Genomic DNA, 17,556 nt, shown 5'->3' with positions numbered 1-17,556 from the left:
ACACAATTTTCGAAAATTTAAAGAAAAGACATAAGAAGACACCAAACTTAGAGATTGACACAAGACTCAAACAAAAGACACTAATTTTGAAATTTTTTTGGAAAAAGACACCAAGAAATTCGAAACTTTTTCCAAGAATAAGAACTAAAGACTCAAACAAAAGATAAAGATTAATAAAGAAAAGAAAAGATTTTTGAAGAAATTTTGAAAAAGAAAACAAGAAATAGGTAAGACTCAAAGTAAGAAAAATCAAAAGAAAATACAGAGCCAAAAATAGAAAAGGTTTTGACAAAAAATTTTTTAAAGAAAACAAAAAAAATTCAAACTTTAAGCAAGAACAAGAACAAAATCAAAAGACTCAAATAAAATAAAATTAAACCTCTAAAGAAAAAGAAATTTACCTAATCTAAGCAGTAAGATAATCCGTTAGTTGTCCAAACTCAAATAATCCCCGACAACAGCGTCAAAAACTTGGTGCACGAATCCCCACGCTTCATACAGCTGAACCAGCAAGTATGCTCGGTCGTCCAAGTAATACCTTAGCGAGTCAGGGTCGATCCCACAAGGATTATGGTTTGAAACAAGCTATAGTTATCTTGGAGGTCTTAGTCAGGCGAATCAAGAAGTTGTTGGTTTTGTGAGAGCTGAGTTAGGTTGATATGTTTACAATGATAATCTTAAATCTTAGATGGTTAAGGCTTGGAGTTGCTTTGTCCTTTTAGATTAACTCTGGTCTTACTGTCTTCTTCAATTGAGAATGATTTCTTCAATGGCAGTGTTCAAACCTTGGACCGAGCTGTAAGGTCCAGGTTAGACTAAAACAAACCGGCCGACCTCTTCAGGGGTTGGTCGACCACCGATCTCTTTGTAAACATCTCGGACAAACTGCTATAGGAGACCCAAGAAGGCCCAAAGAAGCCCAAAAAAGAAGAGTCACCGCCCACTAGAAGGCGCCGGCGGGAGCTAGAAGAGAAGCTCCTAAAACTCGGAGCTGACCTGAAAACTAAAACAACTCGATGTGACCGTGAAACTAGCCCCCACAAGGACCAAGACCCATTCACGAGAGAAATCATGAAAGCTAAGGTCCCAAAAGACTTCAAAGCTCCCGACATGACCCCATATGACGGCACGTCCAACCTGAGCCATCACCTCAGCAATTTTAGGAATCGGATGTATCTCACGGACGCCTCAGACTCAACCCACTGCCAAGCCTTCCCAACTACCCTGACCAAAATGGCAATAAAGTGGTTCCAAAGCTTACCCTCGAGATCAATCACAAGCTTCGACGACCTCATCAAAAAGTTCTTAGCTAGGTTCTCCATACAAAAGGACAAAGCCAAACATGCTCCAAGCCTGCTAGGAATCAAACAGGGAGATAAGGAAAGCCTCCGCAGCTACATGGAAAGGTTCAATAAAGCGTGCCTAGACATTCAGAATCTTCCCACAAAAGGAGCCATCATGGGACTTATCAACGGTCTCCGAGAAGGGCCCTTTGATAAACCCCATTTTTAGGGTTTATCTTGTGCTTAATCAGGGGTATTTTATCACCTTTTACTCACATTTAACCAAGGAAATAGCATGGTTTCATGATTGTCTCCTAATTTGTGCTTAAGTGTGAAAACATGCTTTTTAGGCCCTTAATTGCTAATTTTGATCCACCTTTGATTCTACTAGATACCTTGATGTGTGTGTTAGTGATTTCAGGTTGAAAAGGCTAGGAATGGATGAAAGGAATGGAGAGAAAAGCATGCAAAGTGGAGAAATCATGGAAAAGCAAGGATTTGGAAGGAGATCAACAACGCGCACGCGCAGCAGACGCGCACGCGTGGATTGTGAGGTCGCATGGCGACGCGTACGCGTACATGACGCGTACGCGTGGATGGAAATTTGTCAAGCGATGCGTACGCGTGACGTACGCGTACGCGTCGGTGTTCGCACGTGACGCACTTAAGGTGAATCCGCTGGGGCGATTTCTGGGCTTCCCAGGCCCAAATCTAACTCATCTCTGATGCTATTTAACCCAAGGACTGAAGAGGAATCACAACTTTTGACCATTTATTTTTAGTTTAGTTTAGTTTTGGAGGAATAAGTTAGTTTTAGAGATCTCTCACTTCTCTCTAGAATTAGGATTAGGTTAGATCTAGATTAGGATTTCTTAGATCTAGGTTATTTTCATGCTTTGATTCACTTTTCCTTGCGTAATTCTTCTTCTTCTACCTTTCCTCTCTCTAGTTTTGCATTTAATTCTTGTAATTCTCTACTTTTATGTTGCTACACTTTTGTTTCTTCTGTTTCTCTTTCAACGCAATTTATGATTCATGTTCCTTTATTGTTGAATTGCTTAATTCATTTTACTTTCCTTTTATGCCTTCTAAGTGTTTGATGAAATACTTGGTTGGATTTTAGTATAGATTTTTCCCCTCTTGGCTTTGGTAGAGTAATTAGTGACTCTTGAGTTGTCTAATTCCTTTGTTGATTGATAATTAGAAGTTGCTAATTGACTTGAATGCCACTAAAGCTAGTCTTTCCTTTAGGATTTGGTTAGGACTTGTGGAATCAAGTTAATCCATCCACTTGACTTTCCTCCATGGTTAGAGGTTAACTGAGTGGGAGCTGTGGACAATTCTCATCACAATTGATAAGGATAGCTAGGATAGGACTTCTAGTTCTCATGCCTTCTCAAGAGCTTTTCTAGTTGTTAGTTTATTTCCTTTGCCATTTACATTTCTTGTCTCTTAATTCAAAAACCCCAAAACATACCTCATAACCAATAGCAAGAACACTTTATCGCAATTCCTAGGGAGAATGACCCGAGGCTCCAATACTTCGGTTATTATTTTTAGGGGTTTGTTACTTGTGACAACCAAATGTTTGTATGAAAGGATTATTTGTTGGTTTAGAAACTATACTTGCAATGAGATTTTATTAGTGAAATTCTTTACCGTCAATAATCCATTCATCAAAATGGCGCCGTTGCCGGGGAGTTGCCATGGTGTTATGCTATTGGTTATTGTATAAATGTGAATATTGTGAATAGCTTGATTTTTGGATTGCTTGTTTGTTTTTGCTAGCTCTAGGACTTTGTTTCATTCTTTCCTATTAGCTTTTGTTTCTAATTTTCTCTTTTCATTATGAATTCTCACTTTGGCTATGAGTTTGGTTCTAATTATGTTGTAGGAAATGAGGGCTACAATGATGATGTGTATTAAGGATGGGACAATCAAAGGTGGGAGGAGCCATGTTCATATGATCAATCTTCATGGAAACAACCTCCACCAATCAAATGGCTATGGTGAATCCCCTTGTGACTTTCAAGAACCACCACCATATGCCTATGAGCCATATCCTAAACATAGCCATCTACCAAACTCACAAGCCTCTTTTCACCAAACACCTCCATATGACCCTAATCCATATCCACCCTACCAACGACCTTTTGAACCATATGAGCCATACATGGAACCACCATTCCAATATCAATACTCCCAAGAACCACCTCAATATACACCACCATACCCTTACAAGGAAGAATCACCTTCCTATTATGAACCCTTTCTCTAAGACAATGAACCCTCTTATCCACCCCAATCCTCAATGGATGAAATCATTGGCCTTATACTTTAAGGGCAAGGAGAAATGCAAAGGGAGACACTAGAATTTGTGGCTACTTTGACCGTGGTAGTAAGCCGATTAGCCTCCCAATGCTTGAGAACCTAAAGTACTCCCATGGCCACATGTGGAGAATCAATTGAAGAGCAAAGCACGAGGGAGAAATTGGAAACTCTGGTGGAGAAGGAGGAATGCTATGTTGTGTTAGAGCAATTGGATGAGCCTATGATCATTGAAGAAAAGGAAGAAGTGGTTGAGGACTTAGGAGATGCGGAACCTCCTTTGGAACCTATAGTTGAAGAGAACCTCTCCAAGAAGATTGAATTTGATGTTGAAGAGGAGAGTGCACAACCCCCAAAACAATCTTGGAATGAAGACTTGGAAGGAATGGAGTAAACATTGAGTTCTCGTGGAGATGAAGATCATGTATCCAAACTTCTTGGTGGTGAATCCTTTGAACTTGGAGAACCTTCTCCCAATGAGGTAGAAGGCAATGTAGAGGTAGAACACTTTATTGCAATTCCTAGAGAGAACGACCCGAGGTTCAATACTTCGGTTTATAAATTTAGGGGTTTGTACTAGTGACAAACAAATTTTTGTATGAAAGGATTAATGTAGGTTTAGAAACTATACTTGCAACGAGATTTCATTTGAGAAATTCTAAACCGTCAAAAATCCAATCATCAAAATGGCGCTGTTGACGGGGATTTGCAATGGTGTTATGTTATTGGTTATTGTACATATGTGAATATTGTGAATAGCTTGATTTTTGGATTGCTTGTAAGTTTTTGCTAGTTTTAGGATTTTGTTTCATTACTTCTTATTAGCTTTTGTTCTTATTTTCTCTTTTCATTATGAATTCTCACTTTAGCTATGAGTTTGGTTCTAACTATGTTGTAGGCAATGAGAGCTTCAACGAAGATGTGTATCAAGAATGGGACAACCAAAGGTGGGAGGAGCCATATGCATATGATTAATCTTCATGGCAACAACCTCCACCAATGCACTATGAACGAGAGCCATTCTATGATGCATATCAATCAAATGGCTATGGTGAATCTCCTTATGACTTTCAAGAACCACCACCATATGCCTATGAACCATATTCACAACATAACCCTCAACCATACTCACAAGCCCCTTCTTACCAACCACCTCCATACGGAATGGTGCCGCCGTCCGTTCCTCGTAAGGAAGTGGGGGGTGGTACCTACAAGAGACTCCGATGCTTAAGTCAACAGGGGCTTTAGGCAAGTTTTAGTAGATTAGAACGTAAATTATACTTGAAAGTTGTCAGCGTATTTATGGTAGAGTTGATAACCACCTTAGTTGGAGTAGTTCCATCTTTATTGATAGCTAATCACTCCCTTTATCGTGAGAGTTTGTTGGAATCTATCTTTTAGAAAAAATAGAAAAAATAGAGATAGTTGAAAAGATTCGCGGAAGCAGTTACTTGCTTAAGCAAGTAGAGCTGAATTCTTTCACGGTATCCGACCTTTTCAAGGAGATCGGGTATGAGTTGGAGGCCTCCTGTTTAAATAGGATCTCTTATTTTTGTTGGGCCTAATTTTTATAAATTTGGACCGCATGAACATTATATTTCTTGTTTGTATATTTATATTTTTTTAATGTTTGTTTATACTTTTATATTGGTTGATCTCGCATTTCGTTTTTCTTTTTGTGTTTTTTTTTTTTAATTTAATTTAATTTAATTTAATTTTTTTAATTTGGGGTCAGAGTGCGCCCGGTCTTGTAGCGGAGTCGGGAACCCGCCAGCTGGCTCAACTTTTCTTCTGCTGTCTGGGTTCCCTCGGTTTCTTGCGTGGCGATCGGTTCACCCTTTGCAAGCCAAGAATACAAGTATACAACAATACACAGTTCCACATATTTACTCTTAGAATAGAGTCCTCGCTTTCTTGTTCTTCTCGCTAACCTCTCCTTTCCAACTTCGAATCTCTCTTCCTATTCTATCGCTTTCTCTTCAGTTGGGCTCCGTTTCCTCTCCCATCTACGGCAGTCGTTTCATTTCCCAGGTAATTCCCTGTTGGCCGTTTCTACCTTGTTGCCATTTCAATGGAAACCTTAATTTGTGTTACTGCAATTTAATTATACTAATATTTTCAATTAGTTCGAAATTATAACGCTTGGTTGTCTCTATGGTAGGAGGTTCAATTTGATGAGTGAGTAGCTATGATTTTTGCTTCGAAGAACTTAATATTTGTTTGAATCTTGATCTCGCTTGTTGTCATTGTTACTCCTGCAAATGAAATTTAAACAAAATAGTCATCTTTCAAATCATGCATCTTTGTTGTTTTATTGGGATTAATACTGCCTTATTTGGCTCTCTCCAAACCAAAACCCCTAAAATCAAAGCGAATTGCCATTGGATTTAAGATAATATTATAGTTTAGCTTGTATTATTTGAGGCTAATTAGTAATTAGTAATAAGTACTATAATTGGAATTGAAAGATAACGATTTGACATGTAAATTTAATGCAGTGCCTGGCAAATGCAGGTACTGGTGCAAATTGGATAGCTCATTTGTAGAGTCGGTAATACTTGTTGAACTTGGCAAAGTTAAGGTGATGGATCTTGACAGTGGGACTTCCTCAACAGTTGGGGCACGAGTGCAGGCAATACCAGGCCGCCCAGCACAACATGGTGGTATGACTTTTATTTAATTTGTTTTGTTTTAGGATGCAAAATGATAGAGGATGCTGTAATGCATTTTAGGCATTATTTTAGTGCTACATGAGAATTGATTTTGTATTAGGGAAAAGAAGGTAACTTGTATAACAAGCCTATATGGCCTTCCTAGACTAGAGCTTAAGTATGAACTAATAATTGTCTAATAGATTGAAGTTTTGTTACATATGTTTCATCTTTTAGCCAGTTCTCATTATATTGAACTCCATTTTATTTCTTCTTTTTTCTTACCTTCATTTCTTTAAGAAACTTGCAAGCAATGTCATTCTAGTGGTTTTGCAGCACTCTATCAGTTTAAACAGCAGAATCTTCCAGCATGTAAACCCGTTCTTACACCAGCAACAGTTAGTTCTTTGACAATACATGAACATTTCATATTTGATTATGTATTATTCTTGAACATTAGCATGCTAAATCTCAACATGTCCAATGCAGGTCATTGCTTCATTTCTATTGATGGGTTTCATTTTCATTCCTCTTGGACTTATTACACTTCGTGCTTCAAATAGTGTATGCATAACTTTGACTTGCTTTGATGTCATAATGTTCATATCTTGTCTTTTCTTCTTAAAAATCTTGCTTATTGTAGTATGTGTTTGACTATGGATTTGTAGGTTGTTGAAATTGTGGACAGGTACGACATTGAATGTATACCTGAAGAACTTAGAAGTAACAAGCTTTTGTATATCACTGATGACTCAATATCCAAAAACTGTTCAAGGTTCTTGAAGGTGATAATTTTATGTTGATTTAATTATACGGTTCTGTGGCTATTTCTGCAGTTTTCTTTTGAGTGTTGTAAGACCTGCAGGGTTTGGTAACATACAATGAAGTAGTTTGTTTACCTAATTTCTTCTCCATGTTGTGCTTTCCTTTTTTTCCTGAATGTGTTTTGCTATAGAATGAGTTATTTGACTTTAAATTACCTATATATGTTTTCCTTTCTTTTACTTAAGATTTTTTTCCTCCATTTTAGACTAATGGTCATGAATCTTATGGTTCGTGATTAGGTTAAATTTATGATTCAACTGATAAGCTTTGTAATTCTTTATTTATATCCAATTTGACAACCATGGTTTTACCTAATTTTGAATTGACCTTTTGCAATCAAAGTCTTTGTTCCTTTTGAATATTTGTTTCGATTGATGGTTCTCACATTAAATTTTGGGAAGATGTTTGGGTTGGTAATGCTTCATTCTTTGTTATTTTTCCTTGTTTTTTTTTGCCTATCTTCCTTACATAGTGGTCTTTATTTGCCTAATTTTCTCTCTTGAAGTCCTATCTTAATTAAAACAAGGTCCCAGTTCCAAACACTAGGATTTGGACCCTTGACCTCTTTGGTATTTTCTCTTGTAAATCTTATTTTAAATTCTCCTAATATTGAAAGATTTCCGTTGGAATTGGATCACCTTATTTGGAAATCCAAAGTTCCCTCCAAGGTCACTTTTGTTTCAATTGAAGTTCTTTAGATTAATAGGAATGACATGCTCCAGCGGTCACTTAGGCTGCATTTGTTTCGTGTATTCATAGAGACATAGACACTAAAATTAGTATCTTTGTAATATGTTTGGTAATCAAGTAAGTACAATAGAGAACAAATGGGTAAATGTATTTTTTGTCCTCTTTTCCTCTCAATCTCCTTCAACCACCACCAACGGATCGCCCTTACACCATCATTCTTCATAGAGAAAATTATCACCCCAAACCAAAAATTACCAATCAGCATCAAACTAAAAGACGAAAACAAAAAAGAAAACAGAACTTCTAGCTTCAAAGTTAAAAAGAAAAATGGAAAGAATAGATCTACAATTCTACTAGCATAGCCATGTTCTTCCTCTTCCTTGTTGGCCTTGAGTTTGACCTAAATTTGTTTCGCTACGCCTTCAACATCGTCCCCGCTAGAATCTCCCTTCCCTTGGCCTGCGACATTGGTGTCACTTTCATTTGTGGAAGGTGACGCCGGTGAAGAGGAACATAGGTGTTAGTCAATAAATACAATAACTCAAGAAGGGGTGAATTGTAAACAAATGGAGTAACTAAAATTAAATTCAATTAAATTAAAAGATAGGGAAAGAGAGATTGCAAACATGGATTTTATTCTGTCACACTACTTGTACTTACATCTAGTTCTCCCCTTAGCTGTGCCAAGATTTATCCATTATATATCAAGTTTGAAACAAACTCTTGACAAATCGCTATAACAATTAGCACTTTATGACTTACTCACCGATATTGTATCAAGTCTCATTCTAGGAGATACTGGTTCTAAGTGAACCTTGAAGCAATCCCAATATCAAGAACAAAAGAGAGGTGCACCACTCTGTTTTCACAACAACGAGCACTTGACATAACTACAATATACTCTCTGTTTGTGTATAAAGCCTTGAATCTTTGAGATGTCGGTTCTAAGTACACTTTAAAGTAATCAAAACTTCAAGAACCACAAAAGATCTATGTACCTCCTTTCTTACAATTTGTGACACTCACATGAACAAGAATCAAACTCTCTTGAAAGAGTATATGAATACAATTTAAGTTTTATGAATCAAAATTTTATATATTTCTCAAATTTTTCTAAAATCACTTTGAAAGTACGTAGAAAACGATATGAAGCAAATTAATAGCTTAGAATGTTTCTTGGTTATAATATATGGTATCAACATCTCTGTTTATAGGCATTACAAATCTTGTATCGGTTGCAAACTTGGTGCAATTGAGCCATTTTGTCAAAGCTAGTTGTTGCTGGCATTCTGTCAAGGAAAGAATTGATTTTTTTTATAACTAATCGGTTCTTTACTATCCGTTATAGAAATAAATTTCAATTTATACATGCATATATGTTTATAATTTTCCCTTAGGTTCATGCATTCATATAGTTTACAGGAGCGACAGAGGAGGGAGGCGGTGCAAGTCTAACTCGAAAGAGAGAAGGCAAAGGTAGAGGCAGCAGAGAAGCCAAAATCTGCAACCGGAGGAAGAAACGATGTGGCTGGGTTCAACAGCGGTGTGGCGAGAAAGGCTGCATTGAAGATGGCAAGGATAGAGATGCAGAGGCAGTGACAAGGACATATACACGATTGACGATTATTACAAGAAGGAAGAGATGGAGGTAGAGGGTGGAGGCAAAGGGGGAGACAGAGAAGGCATCTGAAAATATGAGGGCTAATTTTTGAAATCATGAAAATAAATTGAGGACAAAGATGGAAAATTTGTCTTTGAAGTACTGTCCCCACGTCTAAAATTGTGTCTCAACATTTTGGCTGCACAAAGATTAATAAGAAAAATGAAAAAGTAGAATTTTATTTTTAAAAAAGGAATGGTGGGAGGAAGGAGGAAGAAGAGAGGCGGAGCCACGAAGGTGGAGACACGGTGCCAGATCTGGAGGGAAGAGGAAAGTGGGCTAAGGCAAAGAGGAAGAAGAAAAGGCAGATGCAGAGAAGAGGGAGGTGGCAATTGTGATGGTGATGGAGGTGAGGCTGTCTCTATGAAGAAGAAGATTGGAGAAGAAGATGATGTTATGAAGAGGAAGGTAGTGTTGGAATTATAAATCTTTTATAAGGATAAAGTTGGAAAAGTTGGTGGCTCAATTCTTGTGTCTCAATGTCTCAACTATTTGTTGGTACACAAATGGTGTGTCTCAGTGTGCATTTGTGTGTAACCGTGTCTTAAAAAAAAATTGTCCCATCAACCAACGATGGACGTGTACCACTGTGTCCATGTCTGCTATCGACATGGACACTAACCAAACATAGCCTTGTTTTCATCCATGTCCTCTTTCTTGTCCCCTAACGTGTTTATTGTGTAGTGTGGATTCATCAGAATCAGTACTGATTGTTTTTTACATTGCCCTACAGCACGATCTCCTTTGAGTAGGCCCTTTCCCAATGGACTTACATCACTTTCTTCTCGCTAAGTTCGGCGGTTTTACTCGTGTAAAAGATCAAAGAATCTGTAGTAGTCCGCATTGTTTGCTATGCTCTAGTGTATATGGATGGAAACTGGAAAGGAATTCTAGGATTTTTAATTATTCCTATTGATTTCATCCGGGACAGGATACTTTTGTGTGTGTGTCGCCTGCTGGTGTACACGGTTGATTCAACAGGGTTTCTTTAAGTATCATTCAAAGGGATAGGTGTGCTTTGTTAAATAGCTAAGCTTTTAATGTCTTAACTATACCCTCACTTGTATTTTCTTTTCTATTCTAATAAAACATCTTTTTCTATCCAAAAGAAAGGCCATGGGAAGATTTGAAGATTAAGACATCATAGAATACCCTAATAGTGAGAAGAGGAAATAAGTGAACTGAATATAGCATAAATGCAGCAAATAACAAAATATAGTAGTACATTTCTTTTTGGGTTGGGGGGGGTGGGGTCATTTGACTGTTCTGCTTTTTTAATACAAAACTTGGACTGTGGAAGGCCATGAAACTTCTTTTGTGAAAGTCTGTCGTGCAAAAATTGAGTTGTTAAATATCTCCAAAACGGTATCCTCCAAATTCTATCATTTTGTGGAAATTAATGTTAACAGAATTTTCTGGGACAGAAAAAGAAAATATTAACTATAATGAAGAGATAATACAGAAACAATAACAGAGGACAAGTGAAACTGCTAAAAGAGAAAGACAACTGAGAACTATACAGTGGGGAGAAGCTTACTCTGTAATGCAAATTGAACTACATGCTTATTGCAACTAGTTTGCTATATTGTGAACAGAATTTAATGCAGGAGAAGCAAACATGAAAATTACTAAGTGTAATATAGGGAGCAATAGGCACCTTTCATCATACTTTCTGAACTACTGAAACTGGTGCTACTTATTTGTTAACTGTTTTACATATCCCATCTTGCTATTATAGCCTGTTAAGTTACAAATTTTCACCATTCAAGGCAGCATAATACCTTCCAAGCTGATGTTGATAGTATGAATAATGGAAATCTTGTATGGGAATGAATGGTATCACTTATGTTGTTACTCCAGAGGACATTTTAATATTTTATCGTATAGATTTTGCTTAAACAGCTGTTACTTTACTTTCATAAACTAACTTGCTTTCCCAACCCCCCCGATCATTAAAATATGAAATTTTGTCTTTGGTACTGAACTACTGATATAACGTTGAAACTTGAAAGAGCTATTGGTGAAGTTGATCTAAACTTTCTCTTGATTGTGTTTACAACTTATTTGAAGGTACCTAAGTCAATGAGAGCACCAATTTATATCTATTATCAGCTGGATAACTATTACCAGAACCACCGTCGGTAAGGGCTCTTATTTCTTCCTGTAAAAATAATCTTAAAGTCTTTACTGGAAAAAAAAAAAGGAAGAATTAGTATTATTGGTTAAAAGAAAAATTAGTATTATTGGTTGTTGTTTAACTTGTCTTCTCTGTGTTTTTGTTCGGTCTTACAGTAATACTCTTTCATTTCTTATTTGCTTGTCTTTGGCTGATTTACTTGTGTTCTATATATGATATACTGGTCCTATCAATCTTGGAAGTCATTTATTCCAATGTTTTGCGTCTATTAATGTATTCATTTGAGCAAAGCTGAATGTATGCGCTGTTAAGAGACAGATTGGTGTTCCTGCTTTCATCATATTTATGTGCTATATGGTAATTATTTCTTAGGTTGTATTTGGACTTGTTATTTCTCAAAGAGAGTCTAGAACCTGTTTCCTTAAAAAGTTTGGATATCTGTATTTATCAACTATTCACCAATTGTTTGAGTTGAACCAGATCATTCCAACTTTGTCAATTTTTGGAAAATTATTGCTACCCATGTAATTGACTTGTCTTCAGTGTACTGTATCTAAAAAGCATTTCAATTTTCAAGAGTAAATGCCTTATTTTGATTTTATTTGGGAAAGGATCACTTATTTTGTATCCTCTTGGCGCTTTACTAATGGTCTATTTAATGGTGTTCCTCTAGCAATATATTTTGAGGAATTGGCATGGGTGTCTGATAGGTTCAGGTAGTAACAGAGTCGGTAGGCTTTATTGATGAACTAGGGATTGCAAATCACAATCCCTTATTGGAATACACTGTTGGAACTACCAACAATGGAGGGAGTTCTTCCTCTCCTAGTCTAACTGATTTAACAGATAGTTCACAAAAACTAAAACTAACTAATCAACTAGTATTCATAGGCAGCAGCTAGGACTAAGACTATTGCCCTTATGCTTACTTGTGCAGCTCAAAGGGAGCAAACAGATAGCCAATTAACAGCAATTAGGAACTAAAACAACTAAAACCAGCAAGTAGACTACTTACCTCTCTTGTAAACTAAATCAAACCTGTTTCTATCAGTTTCAACATGGTATAACCCTATAGATTTTAGCTGTTATTTTAAGGATATAAGATTTTGCACTTAGCTTCTAATATAATTTCTTTTTCTGTGTTAAAGAATTCAAGAGAAGATACCCAAGGTTGAGATAAGGAAGATGAAAGGGTAGTAGGAGAATAGAGAAAATGGGCAGAGAGGAAATTGTGTTGTTGTAATCCTGCCTACGTGTCATGGAGTTTGAGAAGGAAGACGGGCTGCGGGGGATTTTTTTTTTTTAGGTTGGTGTTTTTGTGGTGGTGTTATCGGGGGTTCTTTGCCCAAGGAGGTTGGTTGACTCTGAATGATCTAGTCGTGGATTTTCTGTTCAGTGTAATCAGGAGTGATTTTCTTTATTCATTGGAGTTGGACTCTATTTATTTATTTACAAGCAGTACTAGATGGATTCTACATTCTTTTATTTCTCAAATCTCGAAATTTTCCTCAGGTATGTCAAAAGTAGAAATGATAAGCAACTGCTACATGGACTTGGAGACAATAGCACCAGTTCTTGTAAACCTTTAGAGTCCTCTGGTGATCTTCCAATTGTACCTTGTGGGTTGATTGCATGGAGTGTGTTCAATGATACATTTAAGTTCAGCAGTGGGTCATCAGAGTTGAAAGTCAATAGGAAGAACATTGCATGGAAGAGTGATCGCAATCACAAATTTGGAAAAGACGTTTATCCATTTAATTTTCAGAATGGGCCCTTGATTGGGGGTGGAAAACTGGATCCAAATACTCCTGTAAGTTCTAAGCTTTTCAATTGCCTTTATGTGGTTCCAAACATTCTTGTAACTCTAAACAGTGCATATGTACATAGAAGTGGCATGTTAGTGGGTTAAAATGATGTTGAAATCAGTACACATTTTGTTTCTAATTCTTTTCCTTGATAAATTTTTCTACTGATTAAGTTTTTCAATTGTTTTGCATGGAGTTCAGTCCTGTTATTCTCTCTATGTTGCTTGTTCTGATTCCTAATTCTTATTTTTCAGCTTAGTGACCAAGAAGATCTCATAGTTTGGATGCGGACTGCTGCACTCCCCAGCTTCCGGAAGTTGTATGGTAGAATTGAAGAGGATTTGGATGCAGATGATGTTATAGTAGTCCAGCTAATGAATAATTATAACGCATACAGTTTTGGTGGGAAGAAGAAACTTGTTCTGTCAACATCAAGCTGGCTAGGTGGGAAGAATGACTTCTTTGGAGTTGCTAGTTTATTTATCGGCACCTTTTGTATGTTGATCTCCATTGTCTTCCTGTTGCTTCATGTGAAAAATCCTAGGTATGATAGTGCCCATATTTTCTCAATTGCTTTTAATTGTTTTGTGCACCTGATATCAGTTTTCATGCACCGGGAGGTTGTTGAATACTTCTATCCTTTTGATAACTGAAAATATACTGCTTAACATTCTCAGTTTTTACACCCTCTGTTCCCCATACTTTGGCTGAGTTGTTTGTTAACTTTTTTTTTTTGATTTTGTATTTCAGTTTTCAAATTACTAGTATCAATAAACAACAGTGTGCCATCAATGTATTAATCAAGGTTTTTGACTTGCATTTAAAGTTTGTTTTACTTTTACAGTTTTCCGAACCAGAGGTGTCATCTGATTTACTTGCTTCTATGCATTGATGGTAGATAATGTGTGTGTGCATGCGTGTGTTTTCTTTTTTAAAAAAAATTGGGGCAAGAATGACCGCCCCTTTTAATGAATATGTATATGTTATGTACCCCGGTGATGAAAGTAATTCAAGAGAGGAAGACTCTAAATCCATTAAGACAGCAGAGAAGAGTGAGAATTGAGGAGGGTTTAGTTAGAGAGAGGGAGAGGGGAAGGCTCTGGAATCTCCGCCATTGTTTACTTTGCATTTTCTTTGCGTAAATAATACTATTACTTTTTAATTGTATGTTTGTACTGCATATTTACTCATGAAATTATATGAAGCTGATTGTTAAAGTTTCTGACTTACAAGAAAAATAATGGGATTGTGTAAATCATGAGTGATGAGGGTTTCTGAATGATGATTCCACCAAACTTCGGGATTGCTGATAGATTTTAATGCTGTTTCATTTGTTTTTTTTTTTTGTTTTTTTTCCTTTTTTTGGGCAGACCTTATGGAGACGCAATGTACACATCTTGGAACAAGAAAAGCAGTTCCAGCTGATAAGGCACACTTATTCGAGATAGGTACTATTTTTCCTAAAGGATGACTATACTATATGCCGGAGTGCAATAACGATCTCGAGATTTCTATCTGTTCATGTTGAATTTTATTGAAATGTTAACATTCTTTTGGTTGAATCAAATTTTTAAGAGAAAGATAAATTGAAATAGAGAGGGTATTCAGTAGATGATAAACTTAAGAGAAAAAGTGAAAAACACTGGGTTATATTACTCTTCATCAAAATGCCCATGTCTTACTTAAAAAAGTAATTATATTCACCTTCCATATATTTTGTGTTCGCTAGAATAACTAATAGTAATAAAAGTAAAGTTTTAATTTGATTCTTAATCATTTTGATAACATAAATTAGTTCCAAAAAAACCATGGGTTGGTCTAGTATTTACTAGTCCATTTAAATAATTGTTGGGGATTCGAATTTCTTTATGTATATGTAGCAATTTATTGACTAATGACAAATCTTTAAATGAATCTTTAAATGTGATGGATTCATTTATAGTTGTGGAAGCTAAAAAAAATATTAGTTCCAAAACATTTAGACTAAGAAATTAGTTTCTACTATATTAAAATTTTAGTCCTAATTAGTCTCGAATAATATAAAGTAAAATTACAACTTGTATTTCAAAGAAAAAAATTTATCGTTATTTAACTTTTTAAAAAAGGTTTTGGTACAAAAGTACTTGTTTGTACACTGTTTTGTTTATGTTGTTGTTCAAAAATAATTAATATACGTTGATTAGAACAATATAATTTTCGGCTTATTATTAATTTTTTTTTCCTCAATTTAAATCCAACATATAAAAAGTAATGTATTTTTTTTATTTTATAAAAGTTAAATAAAAAATATTAGACTAATAAGTTATTTTTGTAACCAAGTTTTTCTCACCCTCTTCAAAAATCTGCACATAACTCAATAATTTGAAATTATGTGAATAATAATTACTCAATAAGTTTTTTTTTTCACTTCTAATCACTCAATTTACGACTATAATAGCTAAAGAGAGAAATAGTTTGTCAAGAGTTAAGACAAAAATGACTAAGGAAGGCTCTGCTACGGTTTCTAAGCAAGAAGAAGACTTGGTGTAGCGTAGCACCAAAAAAGTGAAAACGCGTGCCAGCATTGATCCTAATCAACCAAGCGAGGACATGGAAGTTACTGGTCCTTGTGATGGAAATAAGTCGGAAGCTTCCAAAATCTCGTATAAGGATACGCTCCTCACCGTAGCGGGCTCTATCATTGAGGATGAGCATATTGACATGGAAGAGGTTAATGAAGACATACCGGATCCAGAGAATAGATGGTACCAAGATGCGGATAAAGACACCCATGAAGAGGAACCGTTCAATCCTTGTCCCACCATTCCTATTTCGAAGGAAGAGTTCGACGAGTGATGTAAACCATGGAGATCCTCACTCTATGTCAAGCTTTTGGGCAAAAGAGTTGGCTTAGGATTTATGGAACAACGTTTAAAGAGAGACTGGGGTAAGAAGGGCTCTATTAATGTTATTGATATGGATCGTGATTATTTTTTGGTTCACTTTGCAGATGCGGAAGACTAGTCTCATGCTTTAATGGAAGGACCTTGGATGATTGCCGGACACTATCTCATTGTGCAAAGATGGCGACCTTTTTTCTTGGAATCTGAGAAATCAGTGAAGAAAATTGCTGCCTGGATTCGGATACCAAACCTCCTTATTGAGCTCTATAACCAGAAATTTCTATGGAGAGTTGGGTCTACTATTGGTCACATGCTCAAAATTGACCGGTCAACCTCAATCCATTCTAGAGGACGCTTTGCTAGGATTTGTGTCGAAATTGATCTTGCTAAAAAACTTGTCCCTAGGATCTCGGTTCTTGGATCAGAACTCTATATTGAATATGAAGGACTGCACCAAATTTGCTTCTCCTGCGGCAAGTATGGTCACAGGTCTGATTTGTGCACTGATGAGCCGGTGGGTAAGACCGCGGGCCATGAAGCTGGCGCGGAAGGGAACACTATGGTTTCCGAAGATCCACCATCCGTCGAGACTGAGAACCAAAATGGAAAGAAGCAAGATTCTAGCGGTGGTAATCAAGGGAATCAAATTTTCCCTGATTTTGGGCCATGGATGTTAGTTAAACGTAACTTTAGGCGGAATAAGGGCATGAATAATCAAGGAAAGATTGGAGGCATGATTGGTCAAGATCTACCTAATAATCAGGAAAGAGAATATGAGGAAGATATGCCCACCAATGCTAATGGCTCACGTTTTATTACTTTGAATGAGGAAGGAATAAATTCTTTGGCTAAGAATTCCATGCAAGAGGAAGCCATTATAGCTTCAAGTGGGCCCGAGGCCTCAAAGGCCTTAATAGTGAATAATAAGAGTCAAATCATTCAAAAAAAAGTCTTACAGGTTGGTGCAGGTAAAAATCCACAAAGTGGTAAAATGGGCCCCTTTAATAAAGTTGGGCCACAAGGATCTGAAAAATGGTTAAAGCCTAATCCTAAAATGATCATCAAGAATCCTTCCTCCTCTCCTGAAGCTTCCAAGAGCATTGTCACCGTGTCTCCTACGAAGAAGTCTCGTGAAACTAATGATATAGAAGGGGTAGTGATAGAGTATATGCGAAAACTTCAAAGAGAGCAGAATGAGGCTTTTGTTGCTATGAAGCAAGTTGCTACAGGTCGTGAAGGTTTTGTGGTGAGGAATAATCCTCTACTGATGAATGCAAGCTCCTCTGACTCTCATA

General features: G+C 36.6%; 1 protein-coding gene across 7 annotated transcripts; it reads left to right on the top strand.

The window, feature by feature from the left end:
• The first annotated feature begins 5,289 nt into the window (after positions 1–5,289).
• LOC112732280 (putative ALA-interacting subunit 2) lies at positions 5,290–14,973 on the top strand. 7 transcript variants are annotated; one of them, XM_072212027.1, is made up of 9 exons: positions 5,290–5,642; positions 6,126–6,274; positions 6,599–6,660; positions 6,752–6,826; positions 6,931–7,047; positions 11,508–11,578; positions 13,087–13,384; positions 13,634–13,923; positions 14,750–14,973. In XM_072212027.1, exons 2-9 carry the CDS (start codon positions 6,196–6,198, stop codon positions 14,802–14,804), a joined length of 1,047 nt encoding a protein of 348 aa, XP_072068128.1. In that variant the 5' UTR covers positions 5,290–5,642; positions 6,126–6,195; the 3' UTR covers positions 14,805–14,973. The 7 variants fall into 7 exon arrangements, with proteins under 7 accessions (XP_072068128.1, XP_029147469.1, XP_072068129.1 ...); XM_029291636.2 differs by having other exon boundaries at positions 6,563–6,660; XM_072212028.1 differs by having other exon boundaries at positions 5,296–5,642; positions 6,110–6,274.
• The last annotated feature ends 2,583 nt before the right edge of the window (positions 14,974–17,556 follow it).

This window comes from Arachis hypogaea, chromosome 13 (assembly GCF_003086295.3).
Source record: "Arachis hypogaea cultivar Tifrunner chromosome 13, arahy.Tifrunner.gnm2.J5K5, whole genome shotgun sequence".
Taxonomy (NCBI): Eukaryota; Viridiplantae; Streptophyta; class Magnoliopsida; order Fabales; family Fabaceae; genus Arachis; species Arachis hypogaea.
Note: the sequence above shows the minus strand (reverse complement) of the source record. Positions and strands in the feature narration are given on the sequence as shown.

Coding starts and splice junctions, on each gene's coding strand:
- LOC112732280 (XM_029291636.2), top strand. CDS start 6,196: ATGGATCTTGACAGTGGGACTTCCTCAACAGTTGGGGCACGAGTGCAG. Junction 6,827..6,930: donor CACTTCGTGCTTCAAATAGT/GTATGCATAACT, acceptor ATGGATTTGTAG/GTTGTTGAAATTGTGGACAG. Junction 7,048..11,507: donor ACTGTTCAAGGTTCTTGAAG/GTGATAATTTTA, acceptor ACTTATTTGAAG/GTACCTAAGTCAATGAGAGC.